General features: G+C 38.9%; 1 protein-coding gene across 4 annotated transcripts in view; it reads left to right on the top strand.

Annotated features, from left to right (window-relative positions):
• The window catches only part of LOC114295557 (dynamin-related protein 3A), a 98436-nt gene that overhangs the window by 33858 nt on the left and 37685 nt on the right, over positions 1-26893 (top strand). For all 4 annotated transcript variants that reach the window (XM_082892338.1, XM_028239821.2, XM_028239820.2 and 1 more), the window contains exons 7-8: positions 13062-13175; positions 13750-13798. In XM_082892338.1, the coding sequence (XP_082748464.1) occupies positions 13062-13175; positions 13750-13798 (163 nt within the window). The remainder of the gene's footprint in view (positions 1-13061; positions 13176-13749; positions 13799-26893) is intronic.

The following is a 26893-nucleotide window of genomic DNA, read 5'->3' as shown; positions in this document are numbered from 1 at the left end:
TGATAACTCCCCCTATCAATAGCTGCTCCTCCTTCATCATCACCATGTTTGTGATTAGGTTCTAGTGGGGTATTACAGGCCTAACATCCAAGCGTCCCTGTTTCCTTCAAAAGGTCAAGAACATATTTCCTTTGTGAGATGAAAATCCCATCATTGGAGCGAGCAACTTCGATTCCCAGAAAATATTTCAAGTTTCCCAAGTCTTTGATTTGAAACTCACTAGCTAAATATTTCTTCAACAGGGGTATTTCCTCACTATCATCGCCTGTAAGCACTATGTCATTCACATAAACAATGAGAGCTGTAGTCCTATCACGTGAGGAATGTTTCACAAACAAAGTGTGATCTGCCTGACTCTGTTTGAAACCATATTTAAGCATAACCTGAGTGAATCTCTCAAACCAAGCCCTTGGAGATTGTTTGAGACCATATAATGCTTCTGAAGCCTGCATACTTTACCATCTGTCCGATTATCCTCAAAACCAGGTGAAATGTCCATATATACCTTTTCTTTTAGATCACCATGTAAGAAAGCATTTTTTACGTCAAACTGATGAAGTGGCCAATCTAAATTAGCTGCTACAGAGAGAAGTATTCTGACTGAATTCATCTTAGCCACTGGTGCAAAAGTCTCATGATAGTCTACTCCATAAGTCTAAGTGAAGCCTTTTGCCACAAGTCGAGCCTTGTAACGCTCAATGAAACCATTTGCTTTGTGCTTCAAAGTATACACCCATTTGCATCCCACCGATCGTTTGTCCTTAGGTAACTCAGTTAATTCCCAAGTACCATTCTTACGAACTGTTTTTATTTCCTCAATCATGGCAAGTTTCCATTCAGAGACAGCGAGAGCATCCTGAAAATGGTTAGGAATACTAACAGAGGAAATGTTTGATGCAAAGGCTCTATAAGAGAAAGACAGATGAGAGTAGGACACAAAGTTTGAGATAGGATGTTGAGTACAAGATCTTACGCCCTTTCTCTTGGCAATAGGAATATCAAGGTCAGTAGTATTTGGAATAGCAATATCAGTAGACTCAAGAGAAACAAGAGGTTCAAAGTTGCGTGGACTCTTATCGGAAGCAGGAGATGGCAGTGGGTGAGCAGAAGTGGTCTCTTGTATCCAAGTAACTTTTTGTCTGTCTGTCCCTGACATAAACTTGCCCTTCCCTGTCCTTGGTGGCATTGGATTCTATGGTCCCAGTAATAGGTGGTGCAAGAACAACTGGTTCCACCATAGGAGCAATAGAGACAATAAGAATCTCTTCACACCAAGGCTCCCCTTGAAGGGATGACTATGACATTCGAGAAGATAAGAAGTAGGATTAGGATTCAAAGAAGGTGACATCCATGGACACAAATCACTTACGAGAAGGAGGGTGATAACACTTATACCCCCTTTGAGTAGGCGAGTATCCGAGGAAAACACACTTAAGAGAGCGAGGGTCCAACTTACCAAGAGTAGGAGAATGGTTGTGGACAAAACAAACACAACCAAGTATTTTAGGAGGAATGGAAAACAAAGATTCTGAGCTGAGAAGGACTTGAAGTGGAGCTTGTTTTTGCAAAACTTGGGTAGGAAGATGATTAATGAGATAGGCTGTGGTGAGAACGGCCTCGCCCCTGTAGGACCGAGGCACACTCATAGAAAAAAAATGCAGTGAGCCATATCAAGAAGATGACGATTCTTACGTTCTGCAACCCCATTTTGTTGAGGGGTATTAGCGCAAGATGTATGATGGACTATGAAGCACAGACATGGACACGTGACACAACATGGACACGCGGACAGGCAAATTTTCAAAAAATGGAGGACACGACATGCTGGGGACACGTTCAATATATATAATTAATTTTATTTATTATATGTCATAAAATTATTGCAAAAATCATTAAAAGTTAATAAAAAATACAAAATAGCACTATTAAAGTTATAAAAAATAGACATTTAATTGATTTAACATCATATATATCATTCACAAATAACATAAAATTGCATTCCTTCAATACATAACATGTCATTCGAAGCTACTAGGGCTGCAAATGAACTGAACTGAACTGAGCTGAGCCGAGCTTTGCTGAGCTCGAGCTCGGCTCGTTTACTTATCGAGCTCATTTATTGAGCTCGAGCTCGGCTCGATAAGAAACTGGGCTCGAGCTCGGCTCGGCTCGATAATTTTTTTTAATATTATTTATATTATTTAATATATAAATAATGTATTTATATTATTATCTTTTATGATATTTCTTGTTGGGTTTAGTATAAAACTTATTAGGTGATTTGGTAGCTGAATATTTCTTTTTAGTATAATATTTATGTGAAGACTTCTTTTTATTATTTTTACGTCGTGAAGGAGCAACAGGAGGTAAACCATATTGTTCACAAAAATTTCTTAATTCATATTTAGCTTTATGCTTGTTTTTAGCAGCTTTTTGACTAAGTTTTAAATCGATACACATTCTTAATCCTTCTTGTTGAATTGTGCTAATTATATCACCATAAGTTAAATTATCATATTCGATTATACCAGTAGATTGGCAATAATGTATTTATATTATTATTTATATATATTTATATATTATTTAATATATAAATAATATATTTATTATATAATTTAAATAAACGAGCCTAATAGTTGAGCTCGAGCTCTGCTCGTTTACTAAACGAACTGAGCCAAGCCGAGTCCTTAACGAGCCGAGCCGAGCTTGTTCATGAACAACTCGGTTCATTTGCAGCCTAGAAGCTACCAACCATCATTTGTTACAAAATGCATGAAAATCAAACCACAAAATATAAAATTATCCAATATACCAACAACTATCATCTATTACAAAATCTATAAATATCAGAAAATGTAAACCTAAGTAGAGGAAACTATTACAACATCTTCACCACCGCCTCCATCTTCTCCTTCATCCATAGCCGGTTCATCAAGTGAGAGATTAGCTATCCCAAGCATTCTAATATCATCAAGTGGGTCAAAGTTTTCTCCGGCAATATCCCACATTTTTGTCTCTCCTTGCAAGTATTGTGAGCTCCTCCTTGATAAAAGACGAAGATTGCTATGAATGAACACCATGTCCTCCGGTCGTTGAGGGACCATTTTGTTCCTTCTCACTGAGTGAATAAAGGAGTAAGTACTCCAATTTCTCTCACAACAAGATGAAGAGTCGGGTTACACAAGTAATCTCAAAGCTAGTTTTTGAAGAGATGGTGCATATGCACCATATGACCACCACCAAGTACAAGGATCCATGTGCCACCTATTATGAATGGAATCATACTCTGAGAATGCTTCAACATAACCCAAAAATTTTCGAAACTCAGTTATCACCTTGGTTCGCTCCGTGATATCTTCAAAATACCTCTTAAAACACTTGTTCCTCGCACGTGTCACCTCTTCATCCCTATGTGGAGGAACTCTGTTTTGATCCTTATGGAGCCACTCATCACTATAATACCTACAATACAAAATAGGAAAAAATAATTATTTCAAGAAAGACTAGATAAGTCCATTAAAATGAAATATCTAAAACAAATTTAAATGTGGTACTTACTTTGGATTCAATGAATGTGTCATACAATGGAGAGGAGTATTGTTTTTATTCCAACGATCCACGAGAATTTAATGCACCACATTGTAAAATGTAGATTCCTCATCTATTCTTTTCCCTTCATGCCAATATATTGTCATCTTTACTCTCTATCATTGTGTCCCACATATCAAGTGAAGGTAAGGTTTGTCCGTATCACAAGCCCTAAGCATGTCATATGTAGGACCCGTGAAGGAAAGAATATAATCAATGTAGTCCCACCACACATCAGCCAAAATCTTTTCTTTTACAAATTTTGCCTTCTCAACATCCTCTCTATAACAATTCCACCTGTCACTAATTACCATTGCTTGAAGACCACGTTTTATAAGCTGCAACCTCTTGAGCATAACAATTGTGGAGGCAAATCCTGTTTCGGCAACTGATAGCAACTTCAATGACACAAATTCATTGTACATAGCCAATCGCATTGAGTGATTAGAGATAAAATTTTTAATCATCAAACCATCTCCGGCAGTATCACTAATCCAACTACACTCTTCATATGTGACTTCATTCCTCTCAATATTCTTTGCAGCACAAATATTTTTCAAAGCTATATTTAATGTGTGCACCACACAAGGAGTCCGTAGAATATGAGGGAATTGAGCTTTAATGAGTTGTTCGGCTGCCCTACAATTAGAAGCATTATCCGTGATGACTTGAACAACATTACTTGCCCCAACCTCATTAATCACTTTTTTCATCAAATTTGCAAGAAAATATTTGTTTTTACTTTCTCCAGAACAATCAATTGCCTTAATGAACATTGACCCACTTTCACTCACTGCCATAAAATTAATCCAAGGCCTCCTTTGAGAATCACTCCAACCATCACTAACAATGCTCACCCCTTTTTCCTTCCATGTGCCCCTAATTGGCTGCAACAATCTATCAATATTTGCCCTCTCCTTTTGAAGCAATGTGGTTCATAACAAATTATAACCGGAAGGCAAATATCTAGGAATATTATGATTTGCAGCAAATGTGTAAGAGCTAACATAGTAAGGATTTCTTGCAAGATTAAATGATAAACCCCCCCCCCCCCCCCCCCCCCCGGGCCACGCGTGTAGAACATCTTAGCAATTTCAAAATGTAATTGCTCTCTATCCTTCATGTTGAATGCTTTCTCACTCCCACTCCCACTCTCACTTCCACTTGCACATGTTCTCCTCTTCTTTGATTCGTAAGCATAAGCACTACCCACTGATACACTAGAAGGAGGCAATGGTACATTTTTGGGATGAGCATTTTAATTCTCAGTTCAACAACATCATATTCATTTTGCAGTTGTGAAAGTTTTTGACTTGTGACTTTCTTACAAGCACCAATGCCTTTTCCTGGGAGTTTTAACAGGTGTACCCTTACTATTGTATATGAACCTTTGAAAGTATTATTACAAAAACTACATTGTAGTTGGCAATTTCCTCCTCCTTCCCAGGTTTTGCTAATTTAGTTATATACTTTCACAACGGTTTGTTCTCATCAAAATCATCATCAGGTATATCATTAGAACTACCACCCGTAGTAGCCATTGTTTTAGAATTAAAAATTTGTTCCTAGAATAAAATTAATAAACACACATTAAAATTAACAAAACTAATCATCGAAAAAAAAAAAGATTATATACTGAAATGATAAAGGCACAAAGAGAAAAAAAAAATATAAAATGAAATTAGGGTAAAAAAAAAAAGAAGACAGAGAGAGACAGTACACTCAACATATAAACGAAAAAATAAAAGAAAAGAAAAAACAAAAGAAAAGTAAAAACAAAATGAGGCAGAGAGAGGGTGACTGAGACAGAGAGAGAAAGAGACAGCGACTGGGACGGAGAAATCGGAGAAAAAGAAGAAGAAAATCGAAGCAGAAGAAGAACGAAGAAGATTGAAGCAGAAGAAGGACGAAGAAGACCGAAGAACGTGTACCTTAGATAACGAACTACGAGCGACAAGCGATAGACGAGGAGCAAGGTGCGACGAGGAGCGACGAGCGACCACCAAACATCGATTAGGTCTCTCTTTCTCTTCTGTTCTCTTCGTCTTCTCTCTTTCTCTTTTGTTCTCTTCTTTCTCTCTTTCTCTTCTGTTCTCTTCCTCGATTTAGGGTAGATATCGTTCCATTTTTATTTTTTTACAAATCGACCCCAAAGATGTTTTATAAATTCTGAAATTGACCCCCGAACGTGTCCCGCAAGTGTCGGAACGTGTCCGGATGCAAAAAAAAAAAAAAAATAGGACACTCTGTTGTGTGTCGGACACGTGTCCACCGCGTGTCCGTGTTCGATACGTGTCCGACACTGGTATGGAGCCCTCGAAGAGGTGTTCATGCTTCATAGCTGATGGATAATGCCACGACTAGAAAAATAGCTCTCTAACCCTAAATCGATGTATTCACCCCCATTTTCTGAACGCAAGATTTTGACAACCCAAACTGAGTACAAATCATTTTATGAAAATTTTGAAACACAGAGAAAACCTTACTTTTTTCTTTCATGAGATACACATAAGTAGTTCGAGAAAAATCATCGATAAAGGTAACAAATCATCTATAACCCTTTAAAGACATAACCCAAGATGGACCCCATACATCGGAATGTGCTGGAAATTTGTGTTAATGCATATAATAAGATAGTGGCATGTATATAATATGATAGTGGTGTTGGTGGTAGATAGTGGCATGTATAGAATATGATAGTGGTGTTGGTGGTAGATAGTGGCATGTATAGAATATGATAGTGGTAGATAGTGGTAATATATAATATGTAAGTGGCATATAATGGGTTATAATGATATTTGTAATATCTCCTATATAAGGAGTGTCATTTGGTCTTGTAATATAAGAAGTTTTGAATATAACAGAAATATATTCCTTCTTCCTCATATTTTCGGAGTTCTTCTTCCTCATATTTTCTAAGTTGGTATCAGAGCAACAAAAAACACAGCAGCCCTAAAACCGTCATAGCCATGTCGGAAGTCACGTCCGAAACCACTTCAACCCCTGCCGCTGCTATTCCGGTGAAAACGTCCAACTCTCACTCTGTCCAAATCACCACCATCCGCCTAAATGGTGATAATTTTCTCCGCTGGTCACAATCTGTCCGGATGTATATCCGTGGGCAAGGAAAGATCGGTTACATCACTGGTGACAAGAAGGCTCCTGCTGTTAATGATCCGCTGTTCGACAGTTGGGACGCTGAAAACTCCATGGTTATGACATGGTTGGTCAATTCCATGGAGGAGGATATAAGCTATAATTACATGTGCTGTCCTACTGCACAAGAATTGTGGGATAATGTTAGTCAGATGTATTCTGACCTAGGAAATCAATCTCAAGTTTTCGAATTAACTTTGAAGTTGGGAGAGATTCGTCAAGGAGATGATTCCGTCACCAAATATTTCAATTCGTTGAAAAGGTTGTGGCAGGATCTTGACATCTTCAACACATACGAATGGAAATCGGTTGACGACTGCAACCACCACAAGAAAACTGTGGAAGACAGCCGTATTTACAAGTTTCTTGCCGGCCTCAACATTGAGTTCGATGAAGTGCGAGGAAGAATTATTGGCAGACCTCCTCTCCCATCCATTGGCGAAGTATTTGCCGAAGGCAGAAGGGAAGAGAGCCGAAGGAGCGTCATGCTTAAGAAAAAAGGTACTGGTGAATCATTTGAAATTTCTGCTTTAATTAGCGATGCTGCGGCCAACAAGGCTGCAAATTACCAGCGCAGGTTTGATGATAAGCCACGGGTCTGGTGTGATTTTTGCAACAAGCCTCGCCATACACGCGAAACGTGTTGGAAGATCCATGGCAAACCTGTCAACTGGAAAAGCAGCAAACAAGGAGAGAAGAATCGTGGCTTTCCTACCGCTAATGAAGCCGATTCAGGTCCCTTCAACAAAGAGCAGATTGATCAACTCTTAAAGCTGATAAAATCCAACTCCTCATCCGGTACTCCTAGTGTTTTGTTGGCACAAACAGGTAGAAATCCTAAAGCCTTCTCTTGCCTAAACTTCTCTCCGTGGATCATAGATTCCGGTGCCTCCGATCACATGACTAGTTTTTCCCATTCATTTAGTACCTATTTCCCTTGTTCTGATCATGACAAAATTAGAATAGCTGATGGTAGTTTTTCACCTATTGCAGGAAAAGGATTTATTAAACTAACTGAGAAAATTAATCTCAATGCTGTTCTTCACGTCCCCAACTTAGCCTGTAACCTTTTGTCTGTCAGTAAACTATCTAAGGATTCTAATTGTCGTGTTACATTTTTTGAATCCCATTGTGAATTTCAGGACCAGAACTCGGGGATGATGATTGGGCGTGCTAGGATGTTTGAAGGTCTTTACTACTTTGATGAAGTACCTGTTAGTAATAAAAAAGCTCAGAGCTTTAATAGTACTAGTTCAATCTCTGTTCGAGAAAAAATAATGCTATGGAACTATAGGCTAGGACATCCTAGTTTTCTTTATCTGAAACATTTATTTTCAGAATTATTTAAAGGGATTGATTGTTCTTCTTTTCATTGTGAAAGGTGCATTTTTGCAAAATTTCATCGCTCTACTTATTTGCCAAAACCTTACCAGGCTTCCAAACCTTTTTATTTGATTCATAGTGATGTTTGGGGCCCTTCTAAAATCACTACTCTTTCTGGTAAAAGATGGTTTGTTACATTTATTGATGACCATACCCGCTTATGTTGGATTTATTTGATGAATAAAAAATCTGACGTGAAAAATTTATTCACAAATTTTTACAATATGATTGAAAACCAATTTCAAACCAAAATTGGTATTTTACATTCTGATAATGGAACAGAATATTTCAATGAGCAGTTGGGTGATTTTTTGGAAAAAAAGGGGATTTTTCATCAATCTACATGTCGGGATACCCCTCAACAAAATGGCATTGCAGAACGAAAAAATAAACATCTACTTGAAGTAGCACGTGCTATAATGTTTTACATGCATGTTCCTAAATATTTATGGGGTGAAGCAATTTTAACAGCCTCTTATTTGATAAACAGGATGCCTACAAAGGTGTTAACATACAAAACACCTTTCGATCGTCTCAAAACTTTTTTTCCTGACACGAGGTTGTTTTCTGATTTACCTGCCAAAGTTTTTGGATGTACTGCCTATGTTCATGTTCCCAGTCAATTTCGTTCAAAACTTGACCCCCGTGCTATAAAATGTGTTTTTTTTGGGTTATTCCTCAAACAAAAAGGGGTATAAGTGTTTCGATCCTCAAACCAAGAAATTTCATGTGAGTATGGATGTGTCATTTGTGGAAACAAAATCCTATTTCCCCAACACTTCTCTTCAGGGGGAGACAAGTGGAGTAGAAGACCGTTTTTGGGATATTTCTATCCCGCTCCCCAATGTCATTTATCCTACACAAAAACCACATCCGTCTGATAATGATCACTTAGGAGAATCAAGTTCTATGGTGCCTAGTCAAGAAGATTCTTGTTTAGGGGGAGAAGTACTACAAAATGATCTAAATCCTGAGCTTCAGGTTTATACTAGGAAGCGATTTCATCTGAAGAATAATGACTCGAATGTCCATCCTAATGACCCGAATGTCCACCCGAGTTCTGGCATCGAAATTTTGGGTAATCCTATTCCTTCTATTTCCGACCTTGATGTTCCTATAGCAATTAGGAAAGGTGTCCGAAATTGCATTAAACATCCTATTGCAAATTACCTCTCCTATCAAAGACTGTCTAAAAACCATAGAGCTTTCACATCTAGGATTTCACACTTGTTTGTTCCAAGGAATATACAGGAAGCATTGGATGATCCGAATTGGAAATTAGCAGTCATGGAGGAGATGAATGCTTTAAGGAGAAGTGGTACTTGGGAGATAGTTGATCTACCCAAAGACAAGAAAACAATTGGGTGTAAATGGGTGTTTACGATAAAATGTAACGCAGATGGAAGCGTTAAGAGATACAAGGCGAGACTGGTGGCTAAAAGCTTCACTCAAACTTATGGGATCGACTATCAGGAGACGTTTGCTCCTGTTGCTAAAATAAATTCCATCAGAGTACTGTTATCTCTTGCAGTAAATTCAGATTGGCCTCTACATCAACTTGACATTAAAAATGCATTTCTCAATGGTGATCTTGAAGAGGAGGTGTTCATGAGCCTACCGCCGGGATTTGAGCAGAGACTTGGAAGCGACAGAGTATGCAGATTGAACAAGTCATTATGCGGACTCAAACAATCACCAAGAGCGTGGTTTGAACGCTTTGGGAAGGCAGTTATCAGTTGTGGCTTCTCGCAGAGTCAAGCAGATCACACAATATTTTATAAACATTCAAAAAACAATAAAATTGCAATTTTGATTGTTTATGTTGATGACATCATTTTAACTGGTAATGATGAAGCAGAGTTAGCAGCCCTCAAAGAGAAACTCGCAAAAGAATTTCACATTAAGGATCTGGGAGCCCTCAAGTATTTCCTCGGAATGGAATTTGCAAGATCTAAGGAAGGTATATTCGTTAATCAGAGAAAATATGTTCTTGATCTCCTTGGAGAAACAGGTATGCTTGGTTGTAAGATGGTGGAGACTCCGATCGAGCCTAACTTGAAGTTACAAGCTGCTAAGGCTGAAGAAGTCAAAGAGAGGGAACAATATCAGCGACTTGTCGGGAAATTGATTTACTTGTCTCATACGCGGCCTGATATTGCCTTTGCAGTCAGCATGGTAAGTCAGTTCATGCACTCACCAGGGGCAGAGCACTTTGAGGCCGTTTATAAGATCTTAAGATATTTGAAAGGAACTCCAGGGAGAGGCTTACTGTTCAAGAAACATGGACATCTTCAAGTTGAAGTATACACAGATGCAGACTGGGCAGGAAGTGTTACAGACAGGAGATCAACATCCGGATACTGCTCCTTTGTAGGTGGGAACCTAGTTACATGGCGGAGTAAAAAACAGAATGTGGTAGCTAGAAGTAGTGCAGAAGCAGAGTTCAGAGCTGTTGCCCATGGAATCTGTGAAGTAATGTGGATTAAAAGAATTCTTGAAGAATTAAAGCTTTATCACCCGACACCTATGAAGGTCTATTGTGACAACAAAGCAGCTATATCTATAGCTCATAATCCAGTTCTACATGATCGCACAAAACATATAGAAGTGGATAAACATTTCATCAAGGAGAAAATCAATGCTGGTATAATCTCTATGACCTACCTTCCAACAGGTGAACAATTAGCTGATGTGCTAACGAAGGGACTACACAAGAAGCAATTTGATAAGCTGACTAGCAAGCTGGCTATGGAAGATATCTTCAAACCAGCTTGAGGGGGAGTGCTGGAAATTTGTGTTAATGCATATAATAAGATAGTGGCATGTATATAATATGATAGTGGTGTTGGTGGTAGATAGTGGCATGTATAGAATATGATAGTTGTGTTGGTGGTAGATAATGGCATGTATAGAATATGATAGTGGTAGATAGTGGTAATATATAATATGTAAGTGGCATATAATGGGTTATAATGATGTTTGTAATATCTCCTATATAAGGAGTGTCATTTGGTCTTGTAATATAAGAAGTTTTGAATATAACAGAAATATATTCCTTCTTCCTCATATTTTCGGAGTTCTTCTTCCTCATATTTTCTAAGTGCATGTATTAAAGAAAAATGAGCTAAACTTTTATTAAGACTAGGAGCAAAAGAAGTTCGGTGTTATTTGCCAAGTTGACAAGACTCATAAAGAAACTTAGACACATTATTGTTTGTTAAAACAAACGGAAATAAATGCCTAAGTAAATGAAAAGAAGGATGTCCGAGACGTCGATGCCATAGCCATAAATCCTCCTTGGTGGTCGGGAACTGGATGGAATGATAAGGAAGCTTGTTTAGCTGATCCAAGAAATAGAGACCGTTTTCTGCACTACCACTGCCAATCGTCCTCGTGACAATGTCTTGAAAAATACAATGATCAGGAAAACATGTCACACTACAGTTCAAATCGATAGTAATACGACTCAAGAATAGAAGATTAACAGAAAAATTGCGAACGTGAAGCACTGAAGACAGAGGTAAGGTAGGGGTGACATGAATTAAACCTTTCCCAGAGATAGAAGAAACAATACCATCTGCAATCGTAACTTTGTCTTGATCTGAAGAGCGCTTATATGCTGAGAAAAGGTAAGAAGACCCAGACATATAATCTGAAGCACCAGAATCAATAATCCATGGCAAAGACTTATGGGAATAGAAAGAACACAGAGAAGAGGCTAAGTTACCAGAGCGCGCAAACGACGAGGAAGATGCACTGGGAGCAGTAAAAGATCGGCGAGTTAGCAAATGACGCAGAACATCTTCAAGCTCTGGAGAACTCATGCTATATAAACTATCAGAAGTCATACTAACTGAAGTGGAAGTAGAATCAAGGGTGTCAACGACATCAGACCGATGGGCCCGTGGATTAGAGCCACGTCCTCTAGACTGGTCTGATCGACCGCCTCTAGTACTAGACCGATCACCCCGACTCCCTGATGGAGCCCCATGAAGCTTCCAACACGTCTCATGAGTATGTCACGGCTTGTGGCATTAATCATAGAACACAGTATCCTTTCCTGAAGGATGGAAAAGAAGTAGTGACAAACCAGTTCCATCTTGAGAAGGAGCAGAAAGTAATGCTGAACAGTCCCAAGTAGCCGGTGGTAACATAGTAGAATGACGACTCTCCTCATTTTGTACATATGCAAAGGTCTCTTGAAGTGATGGAAGAAAATCCATGCCAAGGACACGACTCCGGACTGGATCAAACTCCACATTTAGGCCTTCTAGAAACTTGAAGACCCTCTCTGAACACATGGAGATTCACGAGGGAAATCATTTTTTTTAGTGTAGTTCTTGGAATTTCGTGTTTCTCTCTTTCTATCCTCTCTCGATGAGGATTGTTGCAGCAAATACAGTCAGTTAGAGAAGTGAAAAGAAGATCTGGACTTATGGAAATTCTGTAGGACTCAAGAATGTTTTCACGTTAAGTATGCTGAATAAATTTATTGGAGTTTAATATAGTTGTAAAACTAATACTTTTTAAAAGCTCATATTTACCTTGGTAGAAAACTGCTGTAGATGTAGTTGCTTTAGCATGTTTCGATGATTCTGCTGGAGATCTTGTGGCAGTAATGCATTTTCGATTGTTCATGGCTTTTCTTTGCCACCTATTATTTTTGTCTTGATATTCTCCTCATCTCTTTATGTTGTACATCGGCATATTTGTTTGACTTTAATTGAAAATGATCCCCATAAGAAGTGTGTTTAGAATGTTCACATTTTTTGAGTCACATATTGGTAATTGTGAGAAACTATAGAGAGAAAATAAAGAAAAGAAATTGTTTTGCTTAATTATTGTAGCAGTTATTATGGTTATTAGTTTTTGTGTTTGTATGTTGCATGCTTTTTTTCCTTTCTGTTTCTATTGTTGACAATGTGCTATTTCAGATTCTAGAACAGCACATTAGAACTGTTCTCCCTGGTTTGAAGGCAGAGCTAAATTCTCATTTACTCACTGTTCTTAAGGAGCTACGTACATATGGGGAAGCTATGGAATCAAAAGTAAGGCACCATTATGTGCTATATAATTTATTAGAATATATTTGGTATTCTCTGTTACTTGTAATTTGACACAGAAAGTTTCAAGAAAAGTATTTTCTTTTATGGTTAGGGTGTGGTCCTTTGCTTCTGCCACTAATCACTGCTAAGATAAAGCTTCAGACTTGCTTGATTCATATCTTTTGCATCTACTAGCACTGTATACCCTTTTGGACACTATTTTTTACATTAGGTATATGTACTAAAACATTTTAATTTCATTACCTGATTAGATATTAAGAGACATTGATTAAACGATATTGCTGTATTTTCACTCTGCCGACAACTATTCATCTTGGCACCATTTGTGGAACAATATTATGAAATTAGGGCATGCTACAATTTTGCGGCTAAATGTCATTGTCTTGACTGTGCCATTGGCATGAATCGTGTTGTACTAGACTTGAATTAACCTTTTGTCCTCCATGTGGATGGCTGCCACTTGTTTTATACATAAAAATGTCCCCAAAAATCTTGTTAGAGTGTAATTTTTAGTTCTTTAACTTCTCTGAACATATGGTTGCTTTCCCATAACTAGGCTGAGCAAGGAGTGATTCTGTCGAAGATTCTGTCAAAATACTGTGAAGGTGACTTTTCTTTGTTACCATAACCATTTCTGTTCTGGATATTTTACGTTGCTAATGTGAGAATATATTGCCTATATTGCATATATTGTATTTTAGGAATTTAGAATGATTGTGATTGTGTAAATATTATGTGTAATTCACATTTCTTTTTTAGTCTTTGGGGTTTGAGTTCTATATAAGTGATGTAATCTTTGTATCATTGAATCATTCGAATATATAGAAATATTCATAAACTTACATGGTGTTAGAGCTCCTCTCTGAATAATGACCTTTGTTTGTATCCCTGAAACTCGCGAACCATCTCAGAAGTCGCGAGTTTGGTTTGCAAGCCATCTGGTGTCTGGTTCGAGACTTATCTTTATAGTCCAGTCACTGGTCCTGTCATTCGAAGTTCAACATTAGAAGGCCATTAATTTCCACAAATATCTCTCTCTTTGGTTCGCGAGTCTGGTTTGAAACCCTAGTCTCCTTGCTTCATCCCTCTCCTAGTTTGATTGACTCATTTTTGTTTGATCAAGGTCACGACTCATCAACTTGCATCTGCTTTGCTTCACGACTTTGACCTTGAATCAAAAAGTCGAAGTTGACTTTGATTTCTACTCGCTATTCTCTCTTTGGCTTGCCGTCACGGACTCCTACCTTTCTCATTGGTTAGTGACCCATTTGGTCCCTTCGTCTCAGTGCTTTGACTCCTCGTGGCTCATCTTCTTTCTCTGGTTCTTCTTCAGTCTCTCTTGGGTATTATATTTTGACCTCCTCTAGTTATAATATTTTCATTTAGGCCCCTTATAGTTTTTTATTTACATATTGGCATCTTGTCGAATGATAAGATTTACTGTATCACTTGCAAACTTACTGGAGCCGATTATGCTTATTGGTCTAGTGTCATGAATTTTTTTTTTCTTAGTCGAAAAAATGGAGATATGTTTCTGGTTCTGTTTTTCATCCATCATATCCCAAACAGGGTTGATATCAGGCTGCTTGTGACACTTGGGATTGTGATGATGCCCAAGTTCTGACTTGGTTTCATAATGTTGTGGATGATCGTATTAGGATGACGTTCTCAAAATACACCACTACTAATGAGGTATGGGACTATTTACAGGGGGTTTATCAGTAGTCTAACTTTGCCAAACTATATGAGTTGGAAATAGCTATTTAGAGTGCTCGTCAGCGAGATCGGTCTATTTAGGATTTCTACATTGAGATGACGGTACTGTGGGATCAGCTTGCTCTCATGGAAAAGCTTGATCTTAAGGTACTTGATGCCTATATTCAGTTTCGGAAGGAGGGTTGTTTAGTACAGTTCTTAACGGCTTTCTCCCCTTAATATGAGGCTATCCGTGGTGGTATCCTTCACTGGTTTCCTCTTCCTTCTGTGGATGCTAATTTTCGTGAACTCCTCTCCGAGGAAACTAGTCTTAAGACGGCCATCAGACCTTGTCTCCATTTGTATTCTTGGCTCTTGCCCAACCCCCACTGCTATCTGCCCCACCTCCTCAGCTTCAGGCCACTATAAAACCCAAGAAAGGGCGCTTGGCTTAAGATGAGTGTGCTTTCTGCCATCAGAGGGGCCATTGGAAGTACAACTGCCCTAAGAAGGGACGTGCGTCTTCTCAGCCGTCTCAGTCACAGTTCCGATCTCCTACTCAGAGTATCTTTTGGCTTAATGTTTTAAAAGGCACGCCAAAGCACGTGCTTAGGTGCTTTGGTGCGAGGCGCACCTAAGGCGCCTTAGACAACTTGAGGCGAGGCGTCATAGGAAAGCCGCATTTGAGGCACTTGAGGCGCGTGCCTTAGGCGCAGGCTCACGCCTTATGCGCTTCATTTAAAATTTTGCTCCATCCTTATTCTGTGTGTGTAACCATATAGAATTACAACCTCTTTAATATAAAATGTAAACACATGCTTTGAGCACCAATTTTTATATAAAAAAAAAAAAACTCCAAGCATTAAACAAAAGTTGTGGCATGGCAAGATGGATATATGGCTTTAGGATTCCTTTCAATGTAGTAAATTACAACAGTTTCGGATGATTGAAGCTATCAAGCAATTTGGTTCCAATTTAAAATTAAAACCACTAAGGTATTATATAGTGTGAGTTCATTATCAAAAAAGAAATGAATCACGTTAATAAATTGATAAAGAAAGATAAATAGTATAGGGTAAAGTAAGATTGAATGTTATTGTAGAGAAATTTTTGAAACATTGAATGTTATTTTTCGTGATTTTTGGAATATTGAATGTCATTCTATTTATTTTATTTTTTATTTTTTATTTTTTGAAATTCTAAGAATATTTATTTTATGTTACAAAACTTCGCCTATATTAATATTTTGGTTATCTTCAACAACTTGCGCTTCTCTTCGGTGAGGCGCGCGCCTCACACTTAAGCTCCAGGAGACCTTAGTACCTCAATGCGCCTAGAGCTTTTTGAAACACTGGTTCGGCCTCCAGCCACTTATACTGCATTTGGTCCGGCTCCAGATCCGGACTTGGCTTCTTTGAGTACTCAGATTGCTCAGCTTGCTGAGCTTCAGCATATCTTGTCTACCTCCCAACCAGCCTCTTCTAGTTCCGCTTTCACCTCTCTTCATTCAGGTTTGCTTGGCTCTTCGTTACGTATTTCCCCTTCAGTATGGATCTCTTCGACTCTGGTGCGTCTCATCATATGACTCCCCATCTCTCCTTACTTCATAACTATTATTCTCCTTCCTTTCCTATTACTGTTACTACTGCCAGTGGTTCTGGTATGCTTGTCTTATCTGTTGGGTATGTTCTACCCTTTGCTATGTCTACTGTCACTATACCATCTGCCCTTTATGTTCCTCAGTTATCTGTTAGTTTACTCTCTATTTGTCAGCTTGATATTTCCGGTTGTGATGTTATCTTTTCTTCTTCTATCTGGTGTGTGCAGGATTGGCAGTTCAAGGAGCAGATTGGCACCGGTCGTAGAGTTGCGGACCTTTATGTGGTGGGAAGTTTGCATCTCGCTCTGTCCACCTCTTCAGCTGTTTTTTCATCTTTTTCTGTTAGATTCTCAGCCTGAGTCTTTTTTATTTATGGCATTCTAGATTAGGCCATTTGTCTGTTGACCGGATATGATTGTTAGCTCAGTCAAGATTGTTAGGTAAATTCTCTCTTAGCCAAATTAACGAATGTCGAAGGTGTAAACTTGCCAAAATGACATCATTACTATTGAACAAAAGTATTTCTATTTATGTTACCCCATTGTCTCTTGTGCATATTGCTGGAAATTTGTGTTAATGTATATAATATGATAGTGGTGTTGGTGAAGGATAGTGGCATGTATAGAATATGATAGTGGTGTTGGTGGTAGATAGTGACATGTATATAATATGATAGTGGTGTTGGTGAAGGATAGTGGCATGTATAGAATATGATAGTGGTGTTGGTGGTAGATAGTGGCATGTATATAATATGATAGTGGTAGATAGTGGTAATATATAATATGTTAGTGGCATATAATGGGTTATCATGATGTTTGTAATATCTCCTATATAAGGAGTGTCATTTGGTCTTGTAAGATAAGAAGTTTTGAATATAACAGAAATATATTCCTTCTTCCTCATATTTTCGGAGTTCTTCTTCCTCATATTTTCTAAGTTGGTATCAGAGCAACAAAAAACACAGCAACCCTAAAACCGTCATAGCCATGTCGGAAGTCACGTCCGAAACCACTTCAACCCCTGCCGCTGCCATTCCGGTGAAAACGTCCAACTCTCACTCTGTCCAAATCACCACCATCCGCCTAAATGGTGATAATTTTCTCCGCTGGTCACAATCTGTCCGGATGTATATCCGTGGGCAAGGAAAGATCGGTTACATCACTGGTGACAAGAAGGCTCCTGCTGTTAATGATCCGCTATTCGACAGTTGGGACGCTGAAAACTCCATGGTTATGACATGGTTGGTCAATTCCATGGAGGAGGATATAAGCTCTAATTACATGTGCTATACTACTGCACAAGAATTGTGGGATAATGTTAGTCAGATGTATTCTGACCTAGAAAATCAATCTCAAGTTTTCGAATTAACTTTGAAGTTGGGAGAGATTCGTCAAGGAGATGATTCCGTCACCAAATATTTCAATTCGTTGAAAAGGTTGTGGCAGGATCTTGACATCTTCAACACATACGAATGGAAATCGGTTGACGACTGCAACCACCACAAGAAAACTGTGGAAGACAGCCGTATTTACAAGTTTCTTGCCGGCCTCAACATTGAGTTCGATGAAGTGCGAGGAAGAATTATTGGCAGACCTCCTCTCCCATCCATTGGCGAAGTATTTGCCGAAGTCAGAAGGGAAGAGAGCCGAAGGAGCGTCATGCTTAAGAAAAAAGGTACTGGTGAATCAATTGAAATTTCTGCTTTAATTAGCGATGTTGCGGCCAACAAGGCTGCAAATTACCAGCGCAGGTTTGATGATAAGCCACGGGTCTGGTGTGATTTTTGCAACAAGCCTCGCCATACACGCGAAACGTGTTGGAAGATCCATGGCAAACCTGTCAACTGGAAAAGCAGCAAACAAGGAGAAAAAAATCGTGGCTTTCCTACCGCTAATGAAGCCGATTCAGGTCCCTTCAACAAAGAGCAGATTGATCAACTCTTAAAGCTGATAAAATCCAACTCCTCATCCGGTACTCCTAGTGTTTTGTTGGCACAAACAGGTAGAAATCCTAAAGCCTTCTCTTGCCTAAACTTCTCTCCGTGGATCATAGATTCCGGTGCCTCCGATCACATGACTAGTTTTTCCCATTTATTTAGTACCTATTTCCCTTGTTCTGGTCATGACAAAATCAGAATAGCCGATGGTAGTTTTTCACCTATTGCAGGAAAAGGATTTATTAAACTAACTGAGAAAATTAATCTCAATGCTGTTCTTCACGTCCCCAACTTAGCCTGTAACCTTTTGTCTGTCAATAAACTATCTAAGGATTCTAATTGTCGTGTTACATTTTTTGAATCCCATTGTGAATTTCAGGACCAGAACTCGGGGATGATGATTGGGCGTGCTAGGATGCTTGAAGGTCTTTATTACTTTGATGAAGTACCTGCTAGTAATAAAAAAGCTCAGAGCTTTAATAGTACTAGTTCAATCTCTGTTCAAGAAAAAATAATGCTATGGCACTATAGGCTAGGACATCCTAGTTTTCTTTATCTGAAACATTTATTTCCAGAATTATTTAAAGGGATTGATTGTTCTTCTTTTCATTGTGAAAGTTGCATTTTTGCAAAATTTCATCGCTCTACTTATTTGCCGAAACCTTACCAGGCTTCCAAACCTTTTTATTTGATTCATAGTGATGTTTGGGGCCCTTCTAAAATCACTACTCTTTCTGGTAAAAAATGGTTTGTTACATTTATTGATGACCATACCCGCTTATGTTGGATTTATTTGATGAATAAAAAATCTGACGTGAAAAATTTATTCACAAATTTTTATAATATGATTGAAAACCAATTTCAAACCAAAATTGGTATTTTACATTCTGATAATGGAACAGAATATTTCAATGAGCAGTTGGGTGAGTTTTTGGAAAAAAAGGGGATTTTTCATCAATCTACATGTCGGGATACCCCTTAACAAAATGGCATTGCAGAACGAAAAAATAAACATCTACTTGAAGTAGCACGTGCTATAATGTTTTACATGCATGTTCCTAAATATTTATGGGGTGAAGCAATTTTAACAGCCTCTTATTTGATAAACAGGATGCCTACAAAGGTGTTAACATACAAAACACCTTTTGATTGTCTCAAAACTTTTTTTCCTGACACGAGGTTGTTTTCTGATTTACCCGCCAAAGTTTTTGGATGTACTGCCTATGTTCATGTTCCCAGTCAATTTCGTTCAAAACTTGACCCCCGTGCTATAAAATGTGTTTTTTTGGGTTATTCCTCAAACAAAAAGGGGTATAAGTGTTTCGATCCTCAAACCAAGAAATTTCATGTGAGTATGGATGTGTCATTTGTGGAAACAAAATCCTATTTCCCCAACACTTCTCTTCAGGGAGAGACAAGTGGAGTAGAAGACCGTTTTTGGGATATTTCTATCCCGCTCCCCAATGTCATTTATCCTACCCAAAAACCACATCTGTCTGATAGTGATCACTTAGGAGAACCAAGTTCTATGGTGCCTAGTCAAGAAGATTCTTGTTTAGGGGGAGAAGTACTACAAAATGATCTAAATCCTGAGCTTCAGGTTTATACTAGGAAGCGATTTCATCTGAGGAATAATGACCCGAATGTCCATCCTAATGACCCGAATGTCCACCCGAGTTCTGGCATCAAAATTTTAGGTAATCCTATTCCTTCTATTTCCGACCTTGATGTTCCTATAGCAATTAGGAAAGGTGTCCGAAATTGCATTAAACATCCTATTGCAAATTACCTCTCCTATCAAAGACTGTCTAAAAACCATAGAGCTTTCACATCTAGGATTTCACACTTGTTTGTTCCAAGGAATATACAGGAAGCATTGGATGATCCGAATTGGAAATTAGCAGTCATGGAGGAGATGAATGCTTTAAGGAGAAGTGGTACTTGGGAGATAGTTGATCTACCCAAAGACAAGAAAACAGTTGGGTGTAAATGGGTGTTTACGATAAAATGTAACGCAGATGGAAGCGTTGAGAGATACAAGGCGAGACTGGTGGCTAAAGGCTTCACTCAAACTTATGGGATCGACTATCAGGAGACGTTTGCTCCTGTTGCTAAAATAAATTCCATCAGAGTACTGTTATCTCTTGCAGTAAATTCAGATTGGCCTCTACATCAACTTGACATTAAAAATGCATTTCTCAATGGTGATCTTGAAGAGGAGGTGTTCATGAGCCTACCGCCGGGATTTGAGCAGAGACTTGGAAGCGACAGAGTATGCAGATTGAACAAGTCATTATGCGGACTCAAACAATCACCAAGAGCGTGGTTTGAACGCTTTGGGAAGGCAGTTATCAGTTGTGGCTTCTCGCAGAGTCAAGCAGATCACACAATATTTTATAAACATTCAAAAAACAGTAAAATTGCAATTTTGATTGTTTATGTTGATGACATCATTTTAACTGGTAATGATGAAGCAGAGTTAGCAGCCCTCAAAGAGAAACTCGCAAAAGAATTTCACATTAAGGATTTGGGAGCCCTCAAGTATTTCCTCGGAATGGAATTTGCAAGATCCAAGGAAGGTATATTCGTTAATCAGAGAAAATATGTTCTTGATCTCCTTGGAGAAACAGGTATGCTTGGTTGTAAGATGGTGGAGACTCCGATCGAGCCTAACTTGAAGTTACAAGCTGCTAAGGCTGAAGAAGTCAAAGAGAGGGAACAATATCAGCGGCTTGTAGGGAAATTGATTTACTTGTCTCATACGCGGCCTGATATTGCCTTTGCAGTCAGCATGGTAAGTCAGTTCATGCACTCACCAGGGGCAGAGCACTTTGAGGCCGTTTATAAGATCTTAAGATATTTGAAAGGAACTCCAGGGAAAGGCTTACTGTTCAAGAAACATGGACATCTTCAAGTTGAAGTATACACAGATGCAGACTGGGCAGGAAGTGTTACAGACAGGAGATCAACATCCGGATACTGCTCCTTTGTAGGTGGGAACCTAGTTACATGGCGGAGTAAAAAACAAAATGTGGTAGCTAGAAGTAGTGCAGAAGCAGAGTTCAGAGCTGTTGCCCATGGAATCTGTGAAGTAATGTGGATTAAAAGAATTCTTGAAGAATTAAAGCTTTCTCACCCGACACCTATGAAGGTCTATTGTGACAACAAAGCAGCTATATCTATAGCTCATAATCCAGTTCTACATGATCGCACAAAACATATAGAAGTGGATAAACATTTCATCAAGGAGAAAATCAATGCTGGCATAATCTGTATGACCTACCTTCCAACAGGTGAACAATTAGCTGATGTGCTAACGAAGGGACTACACAAGAAGCAATTTGATAAGCTGACTAGCAAGCTGGCTATGGAAGATATCTTCAAACCAGCTTGAGGGGGAGTGCTGGAAATTTGTGTTAATGTATATAATATGATAGTGGTGTTGGTGAAGGATAGTGGCATGTATAGAATATGATAGTGGTGTTGGTGGTAGATAGTGACATGTATATAATATGATAGTGGTGTTGGTGAAGGATAGTGGCATGTATAGAATATGATAGTGGTGTTGGTGGTAGATAGTGGCATGTATATAATATGATAGTGGTAGATAGTGGTAATATATAATATGTTAGTGGCATATAATGGGTTATCATGATGTTTGTAATATCTCCTATATAAGGAGTGTCATTTGGTCTTGTAAGATAAGAAGTTTTGAATATAACAGAAATATATTCCTTCTTCCTCATATTTTCGGAGTTCTTCTTCCTCATATTTTCTAAGTCATATACTTGGGTTTATCTTACGACTCATAAATATGATTTCTACCAGATATACCGTACTTTTCAACCTTTGGTCACTACATAGTTTAGGTTTATTATTAAAATGTTGCGCTCTAACTTGGGTGGGGAATATTTTAAAACTGAGTTTTGTGAGTATTTGGCCACCTTAGATGCCATTCATCAAACGTCTTGTACTGATATGATGTTTTTAAAGAATACAAAGATTGGGGAATGATTGTGATATCATCCCCTTTTTATATTAATAAGGATTAATAATTACAAAGGAGCCCTAAGGCATAGAATAATTACATCTGAATAAAAACATAATTAATAATATACTATTCTAACACTCCCCCTCAAGTTGGTGCAAAAATATCTCTTATGCCCAACTTGCCTAGGATGTCATGCAATGGCTTAATCCCAACTCCCTTGGTGTGGATGTTAGCGAGGTGTTCACCAAACTGCGCAAATTTAGTACATATTGTGCCCATTAGTGAGTTTCTCCTTAATGAAGTGGCGATCAATCTTAACATGCTTTGTCCTGTCATGTTGAACCGGATTGTGAACGATGTTGATAGTGGCTTTACTATCACAGTATAACCGTATGGAGTCCGTCTGATCAATACTTAGATCACCCAACAATAACTTGATCCATAAGAGCTCATACACCCTTGTGCCATAGCTCTAAACTCAACTTCTGCAGTTGACCTGGTAACCACATTCTGTTTCTTACTCTTCCAAGTAACTAGGTTGCCTCCAACAAAGGTGCAATACTCTGAAGTTGATCTCCTATCAGTTAGTGATCCAGCCTAGTCAGCATCTGTATAGGCTTCCACACGAAGATGATCATGTTTTGAATAATAAAGACCCTTACTAGGAGCAGACTTCAAGTACCACAAAATTCTTATGACAGCCTCGAAGTAAATCTGATGAGGAGCATGCATAAACTAGCTAACCACACTGGCAGCAACATTAATATCAGAATGGGAGTGAGATAGATAGATGAGCTTACCCACTAAACGTTGATAGCTTCCTCTATCAACAACTGCTCCTCCTTCATCATCCCCCAGTTTCTGATTGGGTTCCAATGGAGTGTCACAGGCCTTGCAACCAAGCATCCCAGTTTCCTTCATTTGATCAAGCACATACTTGTGCTGTGAGATAAATATCCCATCCTTAGAGCGATCAACCTCAATTCTCAAAAAATACTTCAAGCTCCCCAAGTCTTTGATTTCAAACTCACTTGCTAAATATTTCTTCAACAGAGGTATTTCCTCACTATCATCGCCCGTAAGAACTATGTCATCCATATAAACAATGAGCGCTGTAGTCTTACCACGTGAGGAATGTTTCACAAACAATGTGTGATCTGCCTAACTCTGTTTGAGGCCATATTTAAGCATAGCCTAAGCGAATCTCTCAAACCAAGCCTTTGGAGACTGTTTGAGACCATATAATGACTTCCTAAGCCGACATACTTTACCCTCTGTCTGATGATCCTCAAAACCAGGAGGAATGCCCATATATACCTCTTCTGCGAGGTCACCATGGAGAAAGGCATTCTTTACATCAAACTAATGAAGCGGCCAACCTAGAGTAGCTGCTAGAGAGAGAAGTATTCTGACTGAATTCATCTTTGCCACAGGTGCAAAGGTCTCCTGGTAGTCAACGCCATATGTCTGGGTGAACCCTTTTGCCACAAGTCTAGCCTTGTAACGCTCAATAGAACCATCCGTTTTATGTTTCACAGTATACACCCATTTGCATCCCACAGGTCGTTTACCCTTAGGGAACCAGTCAATTCCCAAGTGACATTCTTCTTAAGTGCTTTCATTTCCTTAATCATGGCAAGTTTCCACTCAGAGGTAGCAAGAGCATCCTGAAAATGGTTAGGAATGCTAACAGTGGAAATATTTGACGCAAAAGCTCTATATGAGGATGACAATGAGAGTAGGATACAAAATTTAAGATAGGATGTTGAGTACAAGATCTGACATGCTTTTGCTTAGCAATTGGAACATCAAGATCAATAGGAGTATCAAGATCACTGGACTCGAGATTCGAAGTGACTTGAACTCTCATCAGAAGCAGGAGATGGCAGTGGTAGAGCAGAAGTGGTCTCTTGTATCCAGTCAACTTTCTGTCTGTCTTTGTCCCGGACATAAACTTATCCTTGCCCTTCCCTATCCTTGGTGACATTGGGTTTTGTAATTCCAGTAAGAGGTGGTGGTGCAAGAACAACTGGTTCAACCATAGGAATCACAGGAATCACTTCACACTAAGGCTCCTCTTGAAAGGAGGACTGTGACACCAGAGAGGACAAGAAATAGGATTGGGACTCAAAAAAGGTGACATCTATGGACACAAACTGTAGTTTTAGAGAAGAGAAAGAGTTTTGGAATGATATAGACTTCATTCGCTTTTATATTGATAATACTGAGTAATTATAGGAGTGCCATAAGGCATAATTTATGGGCCAGCCCATTACACCAATCAAGGGAATAAAATAAGAATAAAATAATATAATCAATATTTTTTCCTATTCTAACACTCCCCCTCAAACTGGTGCAAAGATATCTCTCATGCTCAGCGTGTTGAGAATGCCATGAAATGATTTGCTCCCTTGTCCCTTGGTGAGAATATCGGATAGTTGGTCCCAATTCTTCACAAATGGAATACATATGGTGCTACTAGTGAGTTTTGCCTTGATGAAGTGCCTATCAATCTCCACATGCTTAGTTCTATCATGTTGAACTGGATTATGAGTTATGTTGATTGCTGCCTTGTTGTCACAGTATAGTCTCATGGAGTCGGTCTAATGGATTCCCAAGTCTTCCACAATAGTTTAATCTATAGCAACTCACATACACCTTGAGCCATAGCTCTAAATTCTGCCTCAACACTAGATCTAGTAACCACATTCTGTTTCTTACTTGGCTATGTGACTAGGTTGCCACCAACAAATGTGCAGTATCCGGAAGTTGATCGTCTGTCAGTGATTGATCCAGTTCAATCTACATCAGTAAATGCATCCACACTGAGATCGCCATGTTTTGTGAAATAGAGACCCTTTCCAGGAGAAGACTTCTGGTATCTCAGGATTCTCATAACTGCCTCTAAGTGGGAAGTTCTAGGGGCATGCATAAACTGGCTAACTATGCTCACGGCAATGGCAATGTTTGGACGTGAGTGGGATAAGTATATGAGCTTTTCTACTAGTCTCTGGTATCTCAGCCTGTCTACTGGCTCTCCCTCTTAATCCTTACTTAGTTTCTGGCCTAGTTCTGGAAGTGTATAGCATGGTCTATCTCCAAGCAATCCAGTTTCCTTTAGCAAGTCAAGTACATACTTTCTCTGACATATTAAGGTGCCATTCTTGCTCCTAGCTACTTTAAAGCCCAAGAAATACTTCAAACTACCCAAATCTTTGATTTCAAACTCCTTGGTTAAGTATTCCTTCAACCGAGGGATCTCCTTAACGCCATCCCCTGTCAGAACAATATCATCAACATAAATAATAAGAGCTGTGGTCTTACCATGTGAGGAGTGTTTCACAAACAAGGTGTGATCAGCTTGACTCTGCTTGAACCCATATTTCAGCATAGCTTGAGCAAGCCTTTCAAACCAAGTCCTAGGAGACTGCTTTAGTCCGTAAAGCGACTTTCGGAGCCTGCATACTTTACTTTTGGACTTAGCATCCGTAAAACCAGGGGAAATATCCATATAGACCTCTTCTGCTAGGTCTCCATGAAGGAAGGCATTCTTCATATCAAACTGATGAAGTGGCCAATCCAAATTTGCTGCAAGAGAGAGTAAGATTCTCACAGAGTTCTTCTTAGCAACCGGTGCAAATGTCTCCTGGAAATCTACCCCATAAGTCTTAGTGAAGCCTTTAGCAACTAATCTAGCTTTGTACCGTTCTATGGAACCATTTGCTTTGTGTTTTACAGTGTACATCCACTTATACCCAACTAGATCTTTGCCTCTAAGTAACTCCACTAACTCCCAAGTGCCACTCTTGCTGAGAGCTCTCATCTCTTCTATCATGGTGTGCTTCCATTCAAGAATAGAGAGAGCATCCTGAAAATTGGTAGGTAGACTCACAGAAGACACTTTAGACAGAAAGGCTTTATATGACGAAAACAAAATTAGAATAAGAGACATAATTAGTAATAGGATGCTGAGTAAATGATCTAACCCCCTTCCTATTAGCAATGGGAACATCAAGATCTGAAAAATCAGGAATAGGACCACTAGAATCAGAATTACCTGGACTCTTAGGAGAAGGGGTTCACTCTGGACACTCATTCAGAGAAGAAGTTAGCAGTAGAGGATGGAAAGTAGGCTCTTACATCCAGGTGACTTGTTGTTTGTTCTTGTCCCTGATATAAACTTTGTCTGTTTCTTTTTCCTCAACAACTGCTGGCTTATCATCCTTTGTCTGTTCAACCACTGGCAGAAGTGGAACAGGAATCCCTTCATACCAATCGGAAGGGATAACGGTGATACCGAGGAGGTCGGAAAGTAAGGCTGAGAGTCAAAGAAAGTGACATCTATGGAGACAAACCATTTGCGAGTGAGAGGATTATAACACTTATAACCCTTTTTGGTGGCAAAATAACCCAGAAAAACACACTTAAAAGACCTAGGATCCATTTTACCACAAGTGGGTGAATGATTATGGACAAAG

Source organism: Camellia sinensis, chromosome 10, assembly GCF_055761805.1.
Source record: "Camellia sinensis isolate YWXY chromosome 10, ASM5576180v1, whole genome shotgun sequence".
Lineage (NCBI taxonomy): Eukaryota > Viridiplantae > Streptophyta > Magnoliopsida > Ericales > Theaceae > Camellia > Camellia sinensis.
This window is presented reverse-complemented; position numbering and strand designations above follow the sequence as displayed.